Source organism: Mustela lutreola, chromosome 11 (genome assembly GCF_030435805.1).
Source record: "Mustela lutreola isolate mMusLut2 chromosome 11, mMusLut2.pri, whole genome shotgun sequence".
NCBI classification, from domain to species: Eukaryota; Metazoa; Chordata; class Mammalia; order Carnivora; family Mustelidae; genus Mustela; species Mustela lutreola.
The window spans coordinates 35,642,505-35,663,391 of NC_081300.1; the positions used below are offsets into that span (position 1 = coordinate 35,642,505).

General features: G+C 38.2%; 2 protein-coding genes across 8 annotated transcripts in view; one reads left to right on the top strand and one right to left on the bottom strand.

Moving 5' to 3' along the window:
* Nucleotides 1-17,730, bottom strand: part of KIAA1328 (KIAA1328 ortholog) — a 323,127-nt gene extending 305,397 nt beyond the window's left edge. For 2 of the 6 annotated variants that reach the window (XM_059140330.1, XM_059140329.1), the window contains exons 1-3: nt 17,430-17,730; nt 10,668-10,703; nt 9,824-9,963 (exon numbers count right to left, since the gene is read on the bottom strand). In XM_059140330.1, coding sequence (XP_058996313.1) covers nt 9,824-9,963; nt 10,668-10,703; nt 17,430-17,730 — 477 coding nt within the window. The other 4 variants (XM_059140332.1, XM_059140334.1, XM_059140331.1 and 1 more) reach the window with 4 other exon arrangements.
* A 60-nt stretch (nt 17,731-17,790) lies between these two features.
* Nucleotides 17,791-20,887, top strand: part of TPGS2 (tubulin polyglutamylase complex subunit 2) — a 63,036-nt gene continuing 59,939 nt past the window's right edge. For both annotated transcript variants that reach the window (XM_059140335.1, XM_059140336.1), the window contains exon 1: nt 17,791-17,968. In XM_059140335.1, coding sequence (XP_058996318.1) covers nt 17,791-17,968 — 178 coding nt within the window. The remainder of the gene's footprint in view (nt 17,969-20,887) is intronic.

The window sequence follows — 20,887 nt, forward strand, 5'->3', positions numbered from 1 at the left end:
AAGTAGACTCCCGTTGAGCAGGGAGCCTGATGCAGGGCTCCACTGCAGGACCCTGGGATCATGACCTGAGCCAAAAGTAGATGCTTAACTGACTGAACAACCCAGACGCCCTGGTACATGCTTTATGTTTCATTTAAACCTATTATGAATTCAAAACAGGCTAAGGAACTGTCTTGTCCAGAAGGGATATTATAAAATTTACATAGAGAAGATCACAAAAGGCTTAAATATTAGGGATTATTAAGGAAACAACTTTCCCTTGGTGAATGTCACAAAACAAACACCTAATGGAAGATACTGAGAACTCTTCCTACACTACAGCCCACAGGCTGCTTAAAAGTACACTAAAGTTAACAGCAAAGGCACCAGTTTCTAAGTTCTCAATATATCCTAAAGTTCATTCCAACGGGTACTAGACCAAAGAGTAATAATAATAGCTAACACATATCTCATATTTACTGCATGTGAGGAACATTATAAGTACTTTACAATTACTAATCCAGCTCATTTGCACAACAGTGGTATGGATTAGGTATTATTTCTATTTATGGTGAGGGGACACCTTGCCTTGGATAACATTTAAAGCAGCAGAACCAACACCTTAGCACACATCCAGAGTATATGCTCTCAACCACTGAACTATTTCTTGTGCTCTAAAAAGTTCTCCCAGTACTTGAACTTCATTAAGAGGATCTTTAAAGCACTGAAACTAAGGGAGTCACAGGGAAACTAGAAGAAACATGTAAACAAAAGGAACCCTAGGCATTTGTACGAGTAGGTTAGTCCAATTTCTTCAGGTTGCCAAGAACAATCCAAGACTTCTAAAATGAGTCCTGGAAATACTGATAGCCATAGATGGGGAAGATGGGGAGAAAAAGGCAATAGGAAAAAAGAGAGGGTAAGAAAAGGAGTTTGGCTTTGGATATGGTCAACTTAAGATGCTAGGATGAAAGTCATATGGAAATGTTAGGCAGGAAGTTGGAAATGTGGGTCTGGCTCCTAAGTCAGAGAAAAACATAAAGATGTAAGCCATAATACCATAGGGCTTATGGTATTATGGACGATATTTAGATTTTTATTATTTTCTTTATATTTCTCTACGTTTTAGATTTTTCCTTAACATTAAAAAATATCAGTTTTAAAAAATCATCTATGAATCCAAGATAATAAATTAAAGAATTAAAGAGAATCAGAAGAATATAATATGGTAGGAGAAAATAGGTTTTGAGAAGAGTATGGGGTTAATGATGCTAATGATCAAAAAAGTTACACAGAATGTGGAAAGAAGCCACTCTATCTGGCAATGGAAAAAGTTGCTAAAAACACATGAGAAGGCATCTTAGTGATGCAGCAAGTAAAGGAACAAAAAAGAGAAACCCTTACACATGGGCAAGGATACCAGCAGCATTGTATTTAACAGAACAGCCAATTTTCAATACAGTTTGTATTGAAAATACAAATGTTTGTCACTTAGAGAATCAACTGTAGCATAGTTAGACAATGGAATTCTGTAGGTACTGGTTGTTAAGCTACTTATTGACTTTCATCTTCAAACCCACCCTTCTGAGACCTTCTTTGTGGTGCTGGGCCTCAGACTCTAGAAACCCCATATCCCCTTTGCCAGATGGCTCTCAGTTAAAACCCATCACTAGGAAGAACTAGAGGGAGACCACAGGTTGCTGGAAAAAGAAGAAAAGACACAGTCCTTCCTATTTACATCTCATTCCCACTAGTGTCACCCCTGCCGGAGTGTGTCCTGGCAAGGACACCAGATTCCAGTTTGCAATTTTCCCAGCCCTGGCAGAACCAGCCTTTAGCATGTCTCCTCGTAGATAGCAATATCAGTTAGGCTGGGTCCCTATCATCAGAAGTTCATGTTCCAGCTCTAAAGGGGCCCTCCCCCAAGCTTCTAAGTTTTAATAAATCCAACTTGCTCTGGCTGTTTTCCAAGCCCTAGAGATGGGAATTATTTTTTGCAGTTGCTACCTACATGATATGTTGGTGTTCTGTTTACCTTCTCAGTTCTCCAGCACCATCTTAGCACGTCTTTATATGAAATACTCTCAGTAAAAAAAAAAGTGACTACACTCTGGCTGAAATATAAGTGAAAAGAAATAACGTACAGTGGGGTATCTAGTAGCTCAGTCTGTTAAGTGCCTGACTCTTGGTTTGGGCTCAGGTCATGATCTCATGGGTCATGAGATGGCTCCCTGTTAGGCTCCATGCTCAGCAGGGAGTCTGCTTGAAGATTCTCTCCCTTTGTTCCTCCCCCAACTCTCTCTCTTTCAAATAAATAAATACATCTTTTTTAAAAAGGAATGAGGGGCGCCTGGGTGGCTCAGTGGGTTAAGCCGCTGCCTTCGGCTCAGGTCATGATCCCAGGGTCCTGGGATCGAGCCCCGCATCGGGCTCTCTGCTCAGCAGGGAGCCTGCTTCCTCCTCTCTCTCTGCCTACCTCTCTGCCTGTTTGTGATCTCTCTCTGTCAAATAAATAAATAAAATCTTTAAAAAAAAAAAAAAGGAATGATATATAGCTATATACAACATAAGTAAATCTCATGAACATAAAATTGAGCAAAAAAAGCAAGCGATGCAATACACATAGTATGAGCTTATTTATGTAAAGTTCCAAATATACATAACACTGAACACTGAACATTGTTTAAAAAACAATTACGTATTTAGACTATATAGGGCAAGGGTTGGTAAACTGTAGCTGCAAGCCAAATCTGCTCACAGGCTATTTTTGTAAATAAGGGTTTATTAAAACACAGCCATGTACATTCATGTACACACTGACATATATATACATATATATATATGTATGTATGTATATATATATAGTTCTTCATACTACAGTGTCAGAGTTGAGTAACTGAGACAGAGGCCACATGGCTCACAAAGTTTAAATATTTATTACCTGGCCCTTTACAGAAAAAGTTTGCCTACGTTGACATTAAAAAAAAACACACACACAAAAGAATGATAAACACAAAATTGAGGATAGGTATTACGAAAGCAGATGACAGAATAAAGGAAGGTTATACCCTTCCTTTACTTGGCTTACAATGGTATCATTGCAATTCAGTGGGGAGAAGAATGGTCTTCTCAATGAAGAGTGCAGACCAATAGACTGTCCATATGGAAAAATGAACTGAACTAACTTAACACCATACCCATACTAATTCCTGATGAATAATGGCTTTCACTGTGAGAAATAAAACAATGTGGCTTCTACAAGAGAGAGAACCTGTTGCAAAGAGCATAGTTGGCTAACAGTCTCACCTAACTACTGCCATACCTTCAGATCCACTGCGGTGTTCACAACAGCGCCAGGGACTGGAAACAGCAGAAGTACTGGACCTGAGCCGTTTCTGTTTGACAGGGCATCCTCTCTCTCTCTCTGGGGTTCCCCAGTAGGCTGACAGACACTAGCCCTGATTACAAGGCAGTATGAAGTGTGAAGTTTTTCCTAGTGAATTTTTCTTCTTTCTTTGTTCTCTCAGAGATGCCAGACTTGCAATAAAATCTAAGGCTCTCCTTGTCTCTCCCTATTCACTTTATTCTCTATCCCACGTCAGCTCTTCCTCCACTAAATCTCTTCCATATTTACTTTCATCTTAGCCTTCTTCCCAGAAGACTTGAGCTGGCAAAATTACCACTTTGAAAACCTTAATGAATTAAGAACCTAGCTATTGAACATCAATAGCTATAAATAAAAATCACATACAGAAAAACTACAAGACTTATTTCTCTGAAGAAAAACACACACATCTGTCTAGTTTTGAGAAAAAAATGCATATACACACACACACGCACACACACCCCACACACCATTTCTAGTTTTGCAACAAAATAAATACACACATACATAGTCCCTACATTCCACTTCTGGGCAAATAGGAACCATGCTTACCCTGATGCCTACAACAACCAAAATCTAACAAAGTATACGAAAAAGCAGTTCTTGAACACCGGACAACAGGCAGCATGGAGAGTGATCCCTGAAAGAGGGGAACCAAATAAGGTGAGCCATGCAATTATCCCAGCTAAACTGCCTCTGGAGTTTTCAGGGTACAATGTGGGGAAACCCAGATGGAGCCCAGCAATCTCGCCAAGTTGAGAAGATAAAGCTGGGAGTCCAGGAGAGCAAAGTGTCTAGAATTTGCAGGGCAGAGTCATGGAGAGGATAGAATTGCAAAAAAGAGAGCTCCAGGGATCTGCAGAGGGTTCCCTGCACATCAGCCGTTGAGTACTGATTAGCATTTGTCTATGAGAAAGCCCACCAAAAGCCAAGGAAAGAACAAATGAGAATGTGAGAATAATCTCTGTCTCTAATACAATGCCAGCAATAGTCCATGTTCCCACCAGCCGGAGAGGAAAATCTCATAATTCAAGGGGCATCAGGAAGAGTACTCCGCAGGTCACTGCCTATAGTGGGCAAAATTAGCCCTATATTAAAAGCTGTTCTAGTATCACCTTTAAAAACTTAAACCCGGTGTCTGAGTGGCTCAGTTGGTCTCAGTCTCAAAGAGACTGCCTTTGGCTCAAGTCATGATTCTGGAGTCCCAGGATTGAGTCTCTCATGGGGCTCCCTGATCAGTACGGAGTGTGCTTCTCCCTCTGACCCTCTCCCGTCTTATGCTCTCTCTCTCAAATAAATAAATAAAAATCCTTTAAAAAAAAAAAAAAAAAGCTTAAACCCAAACTTCAAAAAGATCAAACTACTCTCTAATAACTTGTCTTAGTCCCAGAACAAAATACCTCAAGATCAACTATAAAAAACACAATATATCCAGAACTCAAAAAAAAAAAAAAAAGTATGATTTATACTGTCTGGGGACATCCAATAAAAAACAACCAGGCAGGTAAAGAAGCAGATAAATACAATACATAAATAGAAAAATTACTCAATTGAAATCTCTCCATAAATAACTCAGCTGATGGGATTATAAACAAGAGCATTAAAATAGTCATTTACATTCCATATGTTCAAGAAAGTAGAAGACCCAGCATGTTAAGTAGAGACATGAAACATATAAATAAAACAAAAGACCCAAATTGAACTGGTAGAGATAAAAACACTGTCTTATATAAAAAATACACTGGATGAGATTAGTGGCAGAAGATGCCTAATGAATTTGAAACAAAGCAATATAAACCATCTATACATAAACACAGAAACAACAACAAAAAATTGAAAAAAAAAAAGAGCAAAAAAGTGCAGAGTAACCTCAAGTGGCCTAGTATTTGCATAACTTGAGTCCTCAAAAAATAATAATATCTCAACATATAATGGCCAAAAAGTTTCCCAATTTTATGAAAACTATAAACTCTCAAATCTAAAAGACTCAACAAACCCCAATAAAAAGACAGACTTAGAATTAGTTCAAGGCATACTATAATCAAATTGCTTAAAACTAGGAATGAAAGGAAAATCCTAAAAGCAATTTAAACTCACATAGTAAATATAAAAGAATAAAAGTAAGAATGACAGCAAATTTCTCAAAAACAGTGAAACCAGGCAACAGCGCAACGACATCATTAAAGCACTAAAGGCAAAAACAAAAACAAAAAACAAACTATCAACTCAAAATTCTATAACCAGTAAAAACAAAGTGAAACAAAGACTTCTTCAGGCATACAAAAGTCAAAATATCCATTCCTAGTGTACCTGAACTATCATAATGTTAAAGGAAGTACTTTAAGCAGATGGAGCATACCAATGATATCAAATGGAAAACAACAAAAATGGTAACTACATGGGTAAATTTAAAAGCCTTTTGTTGAGGAGCACCTATGCTCTGACTCCTGGTGTCAGCTCAGCTCGTGATCTCAAGGATCATGGTATCACATCCCACATCAGGCTCTGCGCTCAGCACAGAGACTGCTTGAGATTCTTTCTCCTTCTCCCACTCATGCTCTCTCTCTCTAAAATAAATAAATCTTTAAAAAAAAAAAAAAGCATTTTAATTATTTGAACCTCTTTAAAACACAATTGAAATAAATGGAATCCAAATTAAAAAGGAAGATGTAAAACTATATTCACAGATGGCATAATCATATATGTATAAAAAATTGTAAGAAATTCACCAGGGCGGGGCACCTGGGTGGCTCAGTGGTGTTAAGCCTCTGCCTTTGGCTCAGGTCATGATCTCAGAGTCCTGGTGATCAAGCCCCACATTGGGATCTCCACTCAGCAGGGAGCCTACTTCCTCCTCTCTCTCTGCCTGCCTCTCTGCTTACTTTCTCTCTGTCAAATAAATAAAATCTTAAAAAAAATAAAATGTGCCAAAGATTGCATCCAAAAATAAAATTTAAAAAAGAAAAGAAAAGAAAAGAAATTCCCTGAGGCACCTGGGTGGCTCAGTTGATGATCCCAGGGTTCTGGGATCAAGCCCTGCACTGAGCTCCCTGCTCAGTGGGGAGTCTGCTTCTCCTCATTCCTGTTCATGCTCCCTCTCACTCTCTCTCAAATAAATAGATAAAATATTTTAAAAAAGAAAGAAAATCACCAAAAACTATTAGATTCAAATTAATAAGTGAATTTAGAAAGGTTCCAGGATACAAAACCAACAGACAAAATCAACTGTATTTCCATACACTAGCAATAAATAACACAAAAATAGAAATAAACTTAACAAAACAAGTATAAGATACAAACACCTCAAACTACAAAACATCGCTCAAAGAAATTAAAGAAGGTCTATGTAAATGAAAAGCTATCTCATACACCATATTCAAGGACTGGAAGAATTGATACTATTAAAGTACTCTCCAAATTTATCTGAAGATTTACTACAATTGCTATCAAAATTCAGGTTGACCCATGTGCAGAAATTGCCAAGGCGATTCTCTATGGAAACTCAAGGGATGCAGAATAGCCAAAATCTTAAAAAAGAAAATCAAACTTGGAGGACTTACATTTCTTGATTCCAAAAAATAATTCCAAATGGTAATGAACTTAGTATTGGCATAAAAATAGAAATGTTAATCAATGGAACAGAATTGAGAGTCCACAGATAAACATTTACATGTACATGGTTATGGGATTTTTAACAAGGGAAGAACAATCAAAGGGAACAGAATAATCTTAACAAATAATGGTGGGACAAGTGGACATCCACAGACGACAGAATGAATATGAGCCACAACATAACAAAAATTAAGTCAAAATGGAGCAAAGACTAAATGTAATACCTAAAACTATAAAACACTTAGAAGAAAATATTAGTGTAAATCTTTAAGAACTTGAATTAGGCAATGATTTTTTAAATATGACAGCACAGCACCAGTAACAACTGAAAAAAATTGATAAACTAGACTTCGAAATTATAACTCTTAGGCTTCTAAGGACACCAATAAGAAAGTGAAAGACAATGCACTGAATGAGAGAAACTGTGCAGATCATATATAAGGGACCTGAAGATGCAATGTATAAAGAACTTTTAACTTTATTAGTAAGAAAACAAATCACTCAACTGAAAAGCATCTGAATTGACGTTTCTCTAAAGAACAAATATAATTGGCCAAGAAGCACATAAAGAAATGATTTTTATTAGTCATTAGGGAAATATAAATCAAAACCACAGTGAGGTATCATTTTATACTGACTAGGATGGTTATAATGAAAAGGGTAGCTATAAAGTGTTGGCGAGAATGTGGAGAAACTGGAATCCTCATTCATAATACTGCTGGTAATATGTAAATTGGTATAGTGATTTTGGCAGTTCATCAAAAGGTTAAACAGAATTATTACATGACCCAGCAATTCTACTTCTAGGCAAATACCCAACAGAACTGAAAACATATATCCACACAAAAACTTGTATGTCAAAGTTCATAGCAACATTATTTATGTAGCCAAAAAGCCTAACAACCCAAAGTCGTTCAATTGGTGAATGGATAAATATATACTCAGCCATAAAAAGTAATGAAATAATAATACATGATATCACATAAACCTTAAAATCATTATGTTAAATGAAAGAAGACAGCCACAAAAGGCCACATATTACAGGATTCCATTTTCACGAAATGCCCAGAATAGACCAACCTATAGAGACTAAAAAGTAGATTAGTGGTTGCTAGGGGCTGAGATGAATAGAAAACATCAAGTGACTGCTAATGCATATGGAGTTTCTTTCTAGAGTCATGAAAATGTTCTGGAATTAGAGTGTGGTGATGGATCCACAACTCTGTGAATATACAAAAAAAATGAATTATACATTTTTAAAGGGTAAGTTTTTTGATATGCGAATTATAGGTAAATCTGAAAAAAAAGTGTTGAAGCAAAAGTAATAATGTATTGGGAATTTACTTATAGAAGTAAAATGTATGACAATATCACAAAAGTCAAGACACAAACTGTTGTAAGGTCCTCAAAATCACAGTTAAAGTGGAAAATATAAATTAAAATAGGCTGTGATAAGTTAAAGATGTATACTATAATTCTCAAAGCCAGTGAAAATAGCCCAACAAAGAATTATAGTTAATGACCCAATAGAATCATAAAAAAATATGGACTTAACCCAAAAGAAGGCCATATATATTATATTGTTCAATATAAGATGCACAAACTATTTTATGAAAAAACACTTGCAATTTTGATAAGATCTTGCAAATTCAACTACTATTTACATCCCAGGGGGGACATAAGTGGGTACAATGGAAATCTAAGTAACAAAGTAAGCCTTTTGGGTAAGTCACAGTTAAATCCCATAGACTACTAAACATAACAATCAGTAACAAACTAGATATTGGAAATGTCCTCAAGAACATAAACCAGCACAACATAAACCAGCACAACTCTATAGTGTTAAATAGTAAATACTTTGGCTTTGTGGACCAACAGCACTATGGTAGCAACTCTACCATTAGAACAGAAAAGCACCAATAATATTAAAAGAATAAGCAAGACTATGTTGCAATAAAACTTTATTTACAAAATAGGCAGCAAAGAAACTGGGCCTATAGATCATAGATTGTCAAACCCTAACTTAACCTTAACAAAAAGTAAAGTAAAATCAACCTATCTAAGGACATGTAGCGGGACGCCTGGGTGGCTCAGTTGGTTGAGCAGCTGCCTTCGGCTCAGGTCATGATCCCGGCGTCCTGGGATCGAGTCCCACATCGGGCTCCTTGCTCAGCGGGGAGCCTGCTTCTCCCTCTGCCTCTGCCTGCCATTCTGTCTGCCTGTGCTCGCTCTCTCCCCCTCTCTCTCTGATAAATAAATAAAATCTTTAAAAAAAAAAAAAATTTTTTTAAGGACATGTAGCAAAGGAATGTATAGGTACTAATACAAAGGCAAAGATGAAGGAGAAATCAATGACTGGGTTACAAAGAGTCTTGATAATATTTTTGAAGTGAAGGAAATAATAATAATGCAGGGGAATTGTAACAAAGTTTCTTTCTTATATATAGAGGTTTATCCATCATCATCTAACAAATCCACAAGAACAAAAATTATAAAGCGCACTTAATAAAAGAAGAAACGGTGGTCAATTTGATTTACTAACTTGACAGAGATCACAATGTGGGTCTTTTGGGACATACTAAGGTAATAAATTTTTCTTAACTAAGGCTTAAGGCAAGCCTAGACATTTTAGAGCAAAACCTCTGAGTAATCTACCTACTTTATATTCATACCATGTAAAGTATCCTAGAATCCTCTGTAACTTTTAAGATCGCTTGTAGATTATCTAAAGTTCTTTCAAAGACTCTTCTACCCTTTTCTACCGGTAACTGGTCAGCATAGAAAAATCACTTATTGGTCCGCATTTATAAAGACTGGAGATCAGAGGAAAAAAGGGAAATTACTGACCTGTTCGTCTACTGAATCTCCTGCACCTTTTAAAGACTCCATGGAGATTGAAGCAGCAGTAACCCTGGAAGTCGTAAGTTTAACATCAGCTTTTGGACTTAACTTGTGTCTTGATGTGGTATTTCCTTCTGCAGAAATTCCTGAGGATTTCCATCAAACAAAATATCAAAATTATACTTTATTCTCTTAAACTTATCCCCCATGAAGCTCTTCTCTGATATACCTCTTTATAGGACCTGACAGGGAAAACTTTCACTTTATAAAACTCACTTTAAAACTCCTAGTAAATAATGAATCATGAAAAGATTATGTTCTGAATACATTTAAGATTCAATTGAAATATTTTTTTAAAATGATAATGAAAATTCATAAGTTATATTAAAACTGATAAATTACAACATATAATATATACCTTAATATAGGGGAGATTAAAAATCTGATTTCTCACATAATTAGGGTACCTTCAATGGCTCACTTTTACTATTTGTTTAGTAACAATCAGAAAGGTTTAAAAGAGTCTATCAAATAAACCTTATATCAAGAAGTTCTCACATTTTTCTTTGAATTTAGGATATTATTTGTAATATAAAAAATAGGATCTCTTGCTCTTTAATAGATCAATAAAATGTTCTACAAATTAATCAAAAGCTGACTTGCCCAACCAGCCCCTAAAATCCTAAAATAAGGCAGTATTTCAAACCTTAGTAACGTCTAACCACATATTTAAAAAAAAAATTAGTTTCCAATGGATTGTTCTGCATACAGTTATACTACGAAGTGGTCCTACTGTTTTATTTTCTTGTAACACTTAAGAAGCTTACCAAATTAATACAGAAAATCATACCTGGAACATATACTACTGATTGTTCTTCATCAGAAACTATGAAGAAGGACATGAAGGAAAATACTAGAAAAGATCATCCAAATGCTGCCTCTATTCTGTATTTTCCTAATTTCTTTTGACCTGGGAATTTATAACAAACTTTAAAAACAAAACTAGAAAGGAATGCAAGTGAAATAAATGAAACAAAATTAGTCATCTTTTAAAATTCATCTTTACATAATCATAACTATGTTTTACAAAATTTTTAAAAGTCCTTGTTCCATAAAACTTTCATCCATGCCTATTCCCAAAGTAGATACCCTACCCTATAAATTCTGTTAAGTTCCTTTCATTTCCTCTCCTTTTGTAAACAGGGAGTTAAATGTTCCAGTTTGTTTATTATTGGAAAACTGGTGAGTTATTTTAGGCATGAATAAAAATTTCAAAATCAGCTTTAGCTTTGAAGAACAAACCCTCTTTGAGGGCAAGTCAATCATGCAAACACAAAGATTTTATTCTTCTGCAGTGCATTCATGAAATATCCCAAGAAGTCCTACTATTTAACAAGTGGAAGAAAGAAGAGGGAGAGAGAGAGAATCTTAAGCAAGCTCCCTGCCCATCATGGAGCCCAAAGCGTGGCTTGATCTCACAACCCTGAGGTTATGATCTGAGATGAAATCAAGAGTAGGACGCTTAATGGGTGGATCCACTTAAGCCCCCCAACAAGTAGAAAAAATATAAGACAAAAAGAGCTATTTTGAATTTCAATAGGAGAAATTTAGAAACACTAAGATCATACCACTGTTATAGAAGAACCAACATAAGAAAGTTTTCCTTTTAGAAAAAAAATTTTATTCAGAACTCTATTTAAATCCAGATACATCCACAATTTGATAACATTCTATTACATTTCAAGGAAGTAAGTGTCTAAACAAATTTTTCCAAATAACTTAGAAAATTCCAATTTTCTATTCTTTTATAAAATGCTTTCTTTTCCAAAATTTCTAGACAAATTTATTAAAAATTCCCTTCCAGGTAAAGGCTAGAGTAAAACAGATTTAATAACATGTTCCAAAAGTCAATATATTTCAGTTCAGGACCAACCATAGCTATGGTTGCTGATTATAAAGAGTGCTGATTATAAACACCTGGAATCCACCTAAGAATTTAGGAATACAAAAATGGTGCTACTGTCTGAGTCACCAGGAGATTTCTAATAGCCTCTGCAACAGCACACATACTATCACAGATTCAGGATTTTGGCTGTTAAGTAGTACTCCTAAACTTTAAATACCCTCAGACATCAGGCATGGAGTTTAGAAAGTTTTAAAGGGCACATAAGACAAGTAAACAAACAAACAAAAATTAGACCCCACTAGTCCAAGGACACTGATAGTGGGTTACACTGGAGCAGAGAGAATTTATAAATTCACAGGCACGCAATCTAAAAAAAAACATACAAAATGAAATTGTGCAGGCTCTTTAACAGCAAACATCAAGCCATTTTTTATATCCCTTGGGACTAGCAAACATAGTAGGTGCTCAATAAATATTTAAATATTTACTGTTGGAGATATAGACATGGGAAAAGTTACCCAAGGGAAAAAAATTCAAGATGATTCAGGACAATCTCCATTTGGCAGCATCCTCAATTAGAGGATACAGCAGTGATGAATTTGCAGAATATTCTCCCAAGTTGACTTATGGAAAGACTAACTGAATCCTGGGAAACATAGTACACTTGCCTAGAAGAGTCAAAAAGAAGACTGCTCACAACTGGAACAGACCAGCCACTGAGAACCCAACTCAGCTGCACCTAGATTTGGAAGCTCATCAAGTATTTTATTTTTTAAAAGATTTATTTTTTATTTGAGAGAGAGAGGGAGAGGGGGGAACAAGGATGAGGCACAGGGGTAAAGGGAGAGACAGTCCAAGCTGACTCCGCATTGAGTACAGAGCCCTATACGGGACTCCATCTTAAGACCCTGAGAAAAACAACCTGAGCTGAAATCAAGAGTCAGATGCTTAACCGACTGCACCACCCAGGTGCCCCAAGAAACTCATCAAGTATTTTATACTTTCTGCTCTCAAACCTGATACTACTTTGCCGCTTATCTAAGAGAAACAAACTGTAGAGATCTTTCATAAGCTTTATTTGCAGATGACATAATATCACATATAGAAAATGCTAAAGACTTTAACAAAAAACCTTCAGAATAAATGAATTCAGCCAAGCTGCAAGAAACAAAATCAATATACAAAAATCTGTTGTGTTTCTATACATGAATAACAGAAAGAGAAATTAAGAAAAAATTCCATTTACAATAGCATCAAAAAAGAATATCTAGAAATAAATTTAACCAAGAAGGTAAAAGACCTATATATTGAAAACTTTAAGACACTGATGAAAGAAACTGAAGACACAAATAGAAAGATATTCTGTGCTTATAAACTGGAATAATTAATACTGTTAAAATGTCTATACTGCCCAAAGCAATCTACAGATTCAGTGCAACCTCTATCAAAATTCCAATGCATTTTTTCACAGAAATAGAACAGTGCTAAAATTTGTACGGAACCACAAAAGAACCCAAATAGCCAAGGCAATCTTAAGAACAAGGTAAAGGACCACACTTCTTAATTTCTAACCATATGGTACTGGCATAAAAGAAGACACAAAGATCCCCATGATAGCTACCCTTTTCCTGCTTTTTCTTCATATCACCAATAATCACTGGACACACAACACATTTTACTTATTCACAGCCTCATCTCATCTCACTAAAATGTAAGCACCATGTGGGTGAGGATTTTCTACCGGTTTTGTTCAATGTTTGTTATCGACTAACGTCAAAAAATGACAGGCTGATCGTCGACCATCTTTGGGGAAAGAATGAAAGTGATATTTAATTTTATGAGGTACTGTCCAGCAACTCTTTGGTGTTGTCTCTCTTTATCTTGCTGGGGTTCACAACCTATCACCCCAAGATGTGCCACTTTGGAATGTGGATTGTTTTGAGCAATCAAGGCCCAAAAGACTCATGAAGTAACTCTGACCTCCCCAAGAATTGCCTACAAGAATTTGGATAGAGGGCCTGCTCCCAAAAAGGGAGATATCATCATAACTAACTAGAGTATAATAGAAACAAGAGGTGGTAGGGAGGAATTTAGCAAAGTATATTTGTTAAAATTTGTCTCTATGTCCCATTGTTTCCATATGGCCCAGAAAACATTTGTTTACCAAACATTTATTCCTTTTCATCTTCCTATGAATTGGCTTTCCTTTCCTTAAAAGTTCCAGACCCCTACTCCTGTCTCCTTAGTTCGGAATGACAAGCATAACTCATTTTGCTTCTCTTTGGAATCGCTCACATATATGTGGATTTGCCATATGTACCAAATTAAGTTTGATTTTTCTCCTCTTAATCTGTCCCATGTCATTTTAATTCTTAGAGCAGTCAGAAGTTCCTTAAAGGGTAGAGGAACATTTCAAAATACGAGGGCAAAACTCGTGAGCTACATTCATGCTAAGAATCTTTTCAAATATAAAAATGCTAAATAAATGACCTTAACAAGAGTTTTAAAAAATAAGCCTAAAAATATTGAAATTGCCTCCATCCAACCCATCCTTTCTAATCATTTGTAATCTATCTTCATCTCACTATCTGAAAAGCCCAAATATTTACTTTCTTCAAATACAAAGTTTAAAAAATATACAAACATATTTTATGGGAAAGTCAGAGACCTAATATATACCAAATGTATATTGGACCTCTCATTGGGTTCTTGATGCCCCCTCAGTTCTACTTTGGTATTTTTGGAAGTTCTTTACTAAGACAAGTACAAGCAAATTATAAAGCATCCTTGATGCTTTATAGATTTATATAAATCTATCTCTCTATATATAAAATATATATTTATTTAATTTTAAAAATTATTTTATTTATTAAATATTTTTAAAAATATTTTAAATTATTATTTAATTATTAATCTATATATTTGTATATCGATTTATAATACCAATCTCCAAATCCCCAGAATTAAAGCAGTAATTAGAAACCCAAGGTAGAAGTAATAGAAAGGAAGAATCATATCTACTCCAGATCCTGAAGAGCTGAAGAAAATAAAAAACTTAGAACTGCACACTCTAACCTTCTGAGTTTCAATCACTTACCAGCAACACATGTATATGTAATCATTACTGACCTGAGTAACCTTCCTGGCCAGTATACTATTTTAACATCAACATAAAGATTCTATTTTAATTGAATATTCAATGGCATGGATTATAGCTACTATGATGTTTTGACTAAATCCCTTGCAATTCATATTTGTTAATATCAATTTAAAAATACTGTTAATGTTAATAAGTTGGGGTGTATTTACCCAATCAAATACAGATACTGCAGAAACACTAATTTCTTTTCATATTACCAGGAGCTACAATGAAGTAAGAAAGCAGTTTATGGCTGAAGGGGCATATTTTACTTGAAGATTTAACCATAAAATGACAACATGGCATATTCATTTGTTTACATATAAGGTATAAAAATACACCTTGTGCAAAAAAGCACTGCTGAATCATACTGTGCAGGCTATGCATAACTCATTAAGACAACAGTAAAAAAAAAGATGATGTTTAGTCACAGATGATCTGTCCTCACATGACAGAAACATCTAGGACTGGGAAATAACTCAATCACATTTCTCTAATTGCTTAGGCAAAGCACTGAAAATCTGTCTTTCAATAGTGTGAAAGCAATACCTGATTCTACACACATTCTTTCTGGTCTTTTACTATTGCAAGTTCTGTATAAAGGCTACAGGGTGGTCTAGGAAGTCGTCCGTGTAACAGAAAAAGAGATCCAGATCCAGAGACACATGATTAAACCCAATGATTCATAACTATTCGTATGCTTTTTTAGAAAAGATCCAATAGCAAATTTACATTTGACCTTGCTTTTGTGTCCTACGGACATTTCAAATGAAAATACCTGAGGATGGATGATAATTGGTCATTATGTGGAATAGGTGTGGGGAAATAGGTAATACTAGTAACCTTGCAATTTATTTCAAATCGGAATTTCTATCAATGTAATCACCACCATTTCCCCCATATAATTTCAACTCCTCACTTTCAATGGGAAGATGGGTATTTCACATTAATTTTCAAAGTAAGGGAGAATGTAAGAGAAAAGGGAGGATGTAGGACTTCTATGCGAAATGAGAAATAACATGACCATATGAATAAGTGAGCATATAGGGCTGCTTCCACCAAGTGCACAGGTTCAGTTTATTTACCTATTAACTTAATCCATGCCACAGTAATACACTGCCCCCCTCCCCATTTATACCTATCAGAACAATTCCACTGGTCACAGAAAAAGTTAAGGAATAATAACCAAACCACATAGGTGGTTATGAAAATGATTACACTACAAAAGCACTTTATAAGCTGATAACCTTCAAATATTTCCTCTATCACAAAATTCTATCATTGCAAGCACAGGATTTCATGAGAAGACTCCTCCCAATTTCCTAACTTCCTAATTCAGCCCAATTCCCAAAGCACATACTCTCTTTGCGTCTTTCCTGATCCATAAGGTAAAAGATATTTAATGTGCACAGTGCATTAGTGTTTTCATCCACAGTCTACGTGCATGATTTTGACTTGACCATCACCCACCTATCAGAGACAAATGGTAATTATGTTTAGAAAGTGCCTAATACTAAACATTGAGCAGCAAGGAATGCAAAAGTATCCCTCCCTCCACATGACCCTGTAATCCTAGTACTGTAACTCAAAAAGGAAAACTGAGAATACAATTTTGTAAGTTTCACTGGGAGCTAAGTAGCGTGTGCAGAGAATGATTCTGGCAAAGTTAACAGCAGTGCCTCAAATAATGCTATCATCGATCCTAGCAAACAGACAAGACTTGCTCTGCACGCACGCAGTACACGGATTGCCCTCCTTCACGTAACACTCCTCTAACGAAAGGGATGGAACTTACCAGGAAAAGAGCAGGCTGGGACAGTCAACCTGAACCGGAGAACGAACCAGTCCTGTCACACATCTCAGCACAGTTACTGAACTGGGAACACCACCACAACGATAAAAAGCTCCACAGTTTCTCCACCCCCCCCCCCAAAACAATCCCAGAACTTCAGTCCTGCCAGTGGTGACCCACAGTCCACCTGTAAATCAACACTACTTCCAGCAGCAAGGATTTGCAACGCGTTTTATTCCGTAACCAGCATCACCGGACCACGGTCAGCCCCACACCCCTCCGAAAATCCCAGCATGAAAGTAAATCATCACAGACTGGCCTTCGAAGTCCGAAAGGGTCCTGACTCGCTCCTAACAACGCAGACCAAGGACAGTCCTAAACCGAGACAAAAAGGTTCCCTGTCTAGTCAACACCCTTCCCTCCGCAGAGACTCGGCCGGCCTGAGGTCACCACGGTCAGAGGGACCCTCCCAGTCCCCCCGCAGGGCCACGATTCTAGGCCATCTTTCCAAAGCTCACCGCCTAGGAGGGCCGAGAAACATCAGTGCTGAGTCCCCAAACCTAGTGCTCGAGCCTGGAGACAGAATCAGGCTCTCTGCTACCTAACACCCCTGCCGGGGAAAAGCCCAGCACCTACACCGCGGCCGGAAAGGACGGCCCCGCCCCCGAGGACAGCATCGAGCCCCCCCCACCACCACCAGAGTCTCACGCGACCGCCCGCCGCTCGCCGCACCGGGGAGGGCGCCGGCGCCCCCTGCCAGGCGGGCAAAGGATACAGTCCCGACTCCAGAACGCCGTCGCGCCCCGGCGGGAGGGGCCCGCCACGTCCGCCATCTTGAAACAACCGCCACTCCGGGCGTCGCGCCGGGGCCGCCCCGCCCCGGTCTTCAGGCCCAGTCCCCATTGGCCGCACCGCGTAGAGGCCCGCCCCCGCTTGCGCGGTCGGCCCCGGCGGGGCGGTAGGGTCCCAGCGGACGAGTCGCTGTGTCTCGGTGGCGTGGTGTGGAGCGACCGCCCGGGAAGAGGGAACAAGTGTGCCGCGGAACTACTACTCCCAGAGCAGCCCGGGCCTCCCATCTCCGCCCCGCTTCGCTCTCAGGCACCAAGCACTACAATTCCCGGCATGCCGTGAACTCGATGGCCGAGCCTCTGGGGCGGCGTCCAGCCCTCCCCCCCGCCCCGCTCTCCCGCCCTGTCCCCGTCGCTGCGCCCGCCGCGCGCGGAGCGGGGACGCGAGCCATGGAGGAGACACCGCCCCCGGGCTGCAGCAAGCCGCACCTGGAGAAGCTGACCCTGGGGATCACCCGCATCTTAGGTGAGCGGGGCGGGGAGCCGTGGAAAGAGACGGCGGGATGAGGGGATGAACAGAGACGCACGGAGGGGCGACGCGGTCGCTGTGTGCCAGTGGGCTTTGCTGCGGTGACTTCCGATGTTAAGGAGAGGGCAGCGGGGTGCGTGACTAGGCCATAGGAGCGTTTGCCGGGAGTGCTCGGGCGCGGAGCTGGGAAGCCCAGAAGTCCCCGCCGCCCCCTACCAACCCAGTCCCACCCCAGGTCCAAGAAAGGACGGGCAAAGGTGCGCAAAGGAGAGAAAGCAGGCACCTGACAGTGGGGACGTTAGGTTTCCCGAGAGGCATTCTTGGCCAGTGGAGTATCCTTGAAACGCAGGTAGCAGAGAGCGAGGGAACGCTGCACGCAGCCTCCCGGGGCAACAATTCCCACGCGCCTCCGGGGTACCGCACCCCAAGTGGCTGGAAGGAGTTGAGGCTTGAGCCACGGAGTGGGTTTTTCCTTTACCGAACCATTAGTTAGCACCCGCTGCTCTGTCACACTCGGGGGCTACAGAGATGGGGTGGGGAACCAAAACACAGTTCTGTGAAAAATTCCACAGCCCAGGTCCTCTCAGAGGTGTGAAAGGCGACCAGTAGTCCTCTATTATGGCTCTGAAATAGCACACAGGAGGAAGTGATTGACCTTCTGTGGGAGTCAGGGAGTTACCGTAGAGGTCCTACAGCAGAGGATGCTAGATTTTGCGAAAGACAAATTGAAGTTAACCAGATAACCAGGGAGAAAAAAGTAGCCTAAGTAGGCTGGGTGGCATGCTTTGATGCCTTCCTGTCACATTTATAATAAAAACCAAATTCTGTACTGCGATCCTTAAGTTCGTTATGATCTGCCCTCATCTATCTTTCTGACCTATTTTTACCTTTTTTTTTTTTTTTTTTTTTTTTGGTCCACAGTGGCCTCCTTGTACCATAAACTCAAAAAGCTTGTGCCTGCTTCGAGGCCTTTACTAGGCTAGGGGAAAAAAATCTGGAGTTCTCTTTCCCTCACTTTCTTCAAATCTCTGATTAAATATCATTACTTCAGAGAAGCCTTAGACTATACTTCTAATAACACCTTTCTCTATTATTATCTTCCCTAGTCTTTATATTTTTTTCAAACCTTATGGCTTTATCACTCCTTGGAAATACTTACTTGATTGCTTTTTTAAATTTACCCATCTCTTCTGTACTAGAAGTCCATGAGTTTAGGAACTTTGTCTTGTTCTCCCTTGGTATTCCCCAGTGTCTATAGTAAATTCTGCTGTAAATGAGGACCAAACGCCATTATATGTTTGGGAGAAACGATGAGCTTTAGAAATGAAGTTACAGAGTTGGGCAAGGAGATAGCTAATCATCCAGATCAACCATATCCTATCTCCTCATTAAAAAATATATTTCTTTTGATTAATGTGTAATCTACTTAAGACTGGCCAGCCAAGTTTCTCTTAAGTTGTCAAATCAATTTAAAAACCTAAATAAATAACTGTAAACATTTTAAATTTCCTTTAAATATTTAATATATTCTAATATTAAGCATTTCAGATGTCTGGCAAACAGCTAACACAAGGCAAAACCTACCTGGGGAATTAAACAACTCTGGTAATTAAATTTATAGTGAAGCTGGCCTCCTGCAAACATTCTAATACTATTTATAAATTTAATCAAAACTTCATAATTTCAAGGTAACAATCATAAGTCAAAAATTCAGTTATATTTTTATTTTTTCACATTTGATTTTTGTTTTGAAAATTGACATAGAGGATTTTTTAAAAACAGGGTCAGTGGTGGGGGTGTGGTAAGCAAACTACTACACCAAAATCTCCTCTCTAAATGATGCGTGAAATAACTCCATAACTATGACAATTCTATCGAAAACCAAGCCCAACACTACTTAAAATACAGAGAATGCCAGAAGTGCAAAATAACTATGAGTAAAAAGAGAAAAAACTACAAATCCCAGCACTGTGCCTGTTCCACTCCTTCACTGCTAGAAAGCTCTGTGGCAAGGAAAGGCAGAGCCAGAAATGATGCCAGCAAAGAGGCTAGTTGAAGCAACAGAAAGTTTAAAACCACTCCAGTCTCAAAGTACAACAGTACTGAACACTGGGTAGATCAGAGCAGGGCTGCAGGAAAGTGACTTCAAAGTAGGTACTGTTTAAAGGGTTGGCCATGCAATTTAAAGGGACATACATTCAAGAGGAGAAAATGTGCAGAAAAGAAGGAAGAGTCCTTTGACATTGATGATAAAAGAGCAAAGAAAAAGGAAAGCTCACATCTCTCTCCCCTACACAAAAAAACCTGCTAAAATATCTGGACTTTGCCTCAACTGACTGGAAAGGGTATCATTAAAGTAGAGATCTTATTAAACACGATTTCACAAGACGAACAAGAGCAAATAGAACCTATAGAGAACTCATGGTAAAATCAGAAAATGAAATGCTGAACAATCAACTGAGGAAAAAATTTGTTATGATAATGAAGTGTTTCCTTCTCAGTGGAACAAGGAGTAAGGAAATGTTACATTTTGGTAACAGATGATTAAATAGAGTGTGTAAGATCTACCTGAGATGCAACAAGATCAATTTCAGTTAACCTTTGAACAACATGGGTTTGAACTGTGTGGGTTCATTTAGACATGGATTTTTTTACAGCACAGTGGTATAAATGTATTTTTTCTCATGGTTTTCTTAACATTTTCTTTTTTCTAGTTTATTGTAAGAACACAGTATATAATACATACAGCATACAAAATATGTGTTAATCAACTATTTATGTTCTCAGTAAGGCTTCCCAGTAGGTTTTTGGAGAGTCAAAAGTTATACATGGATTTTCAACTTCATTTTCAATCCCTGCATTATTCAAGGTTCAACTGTATAATATCTCTCTCCATCTTAGACTTCTCTCCTTTTT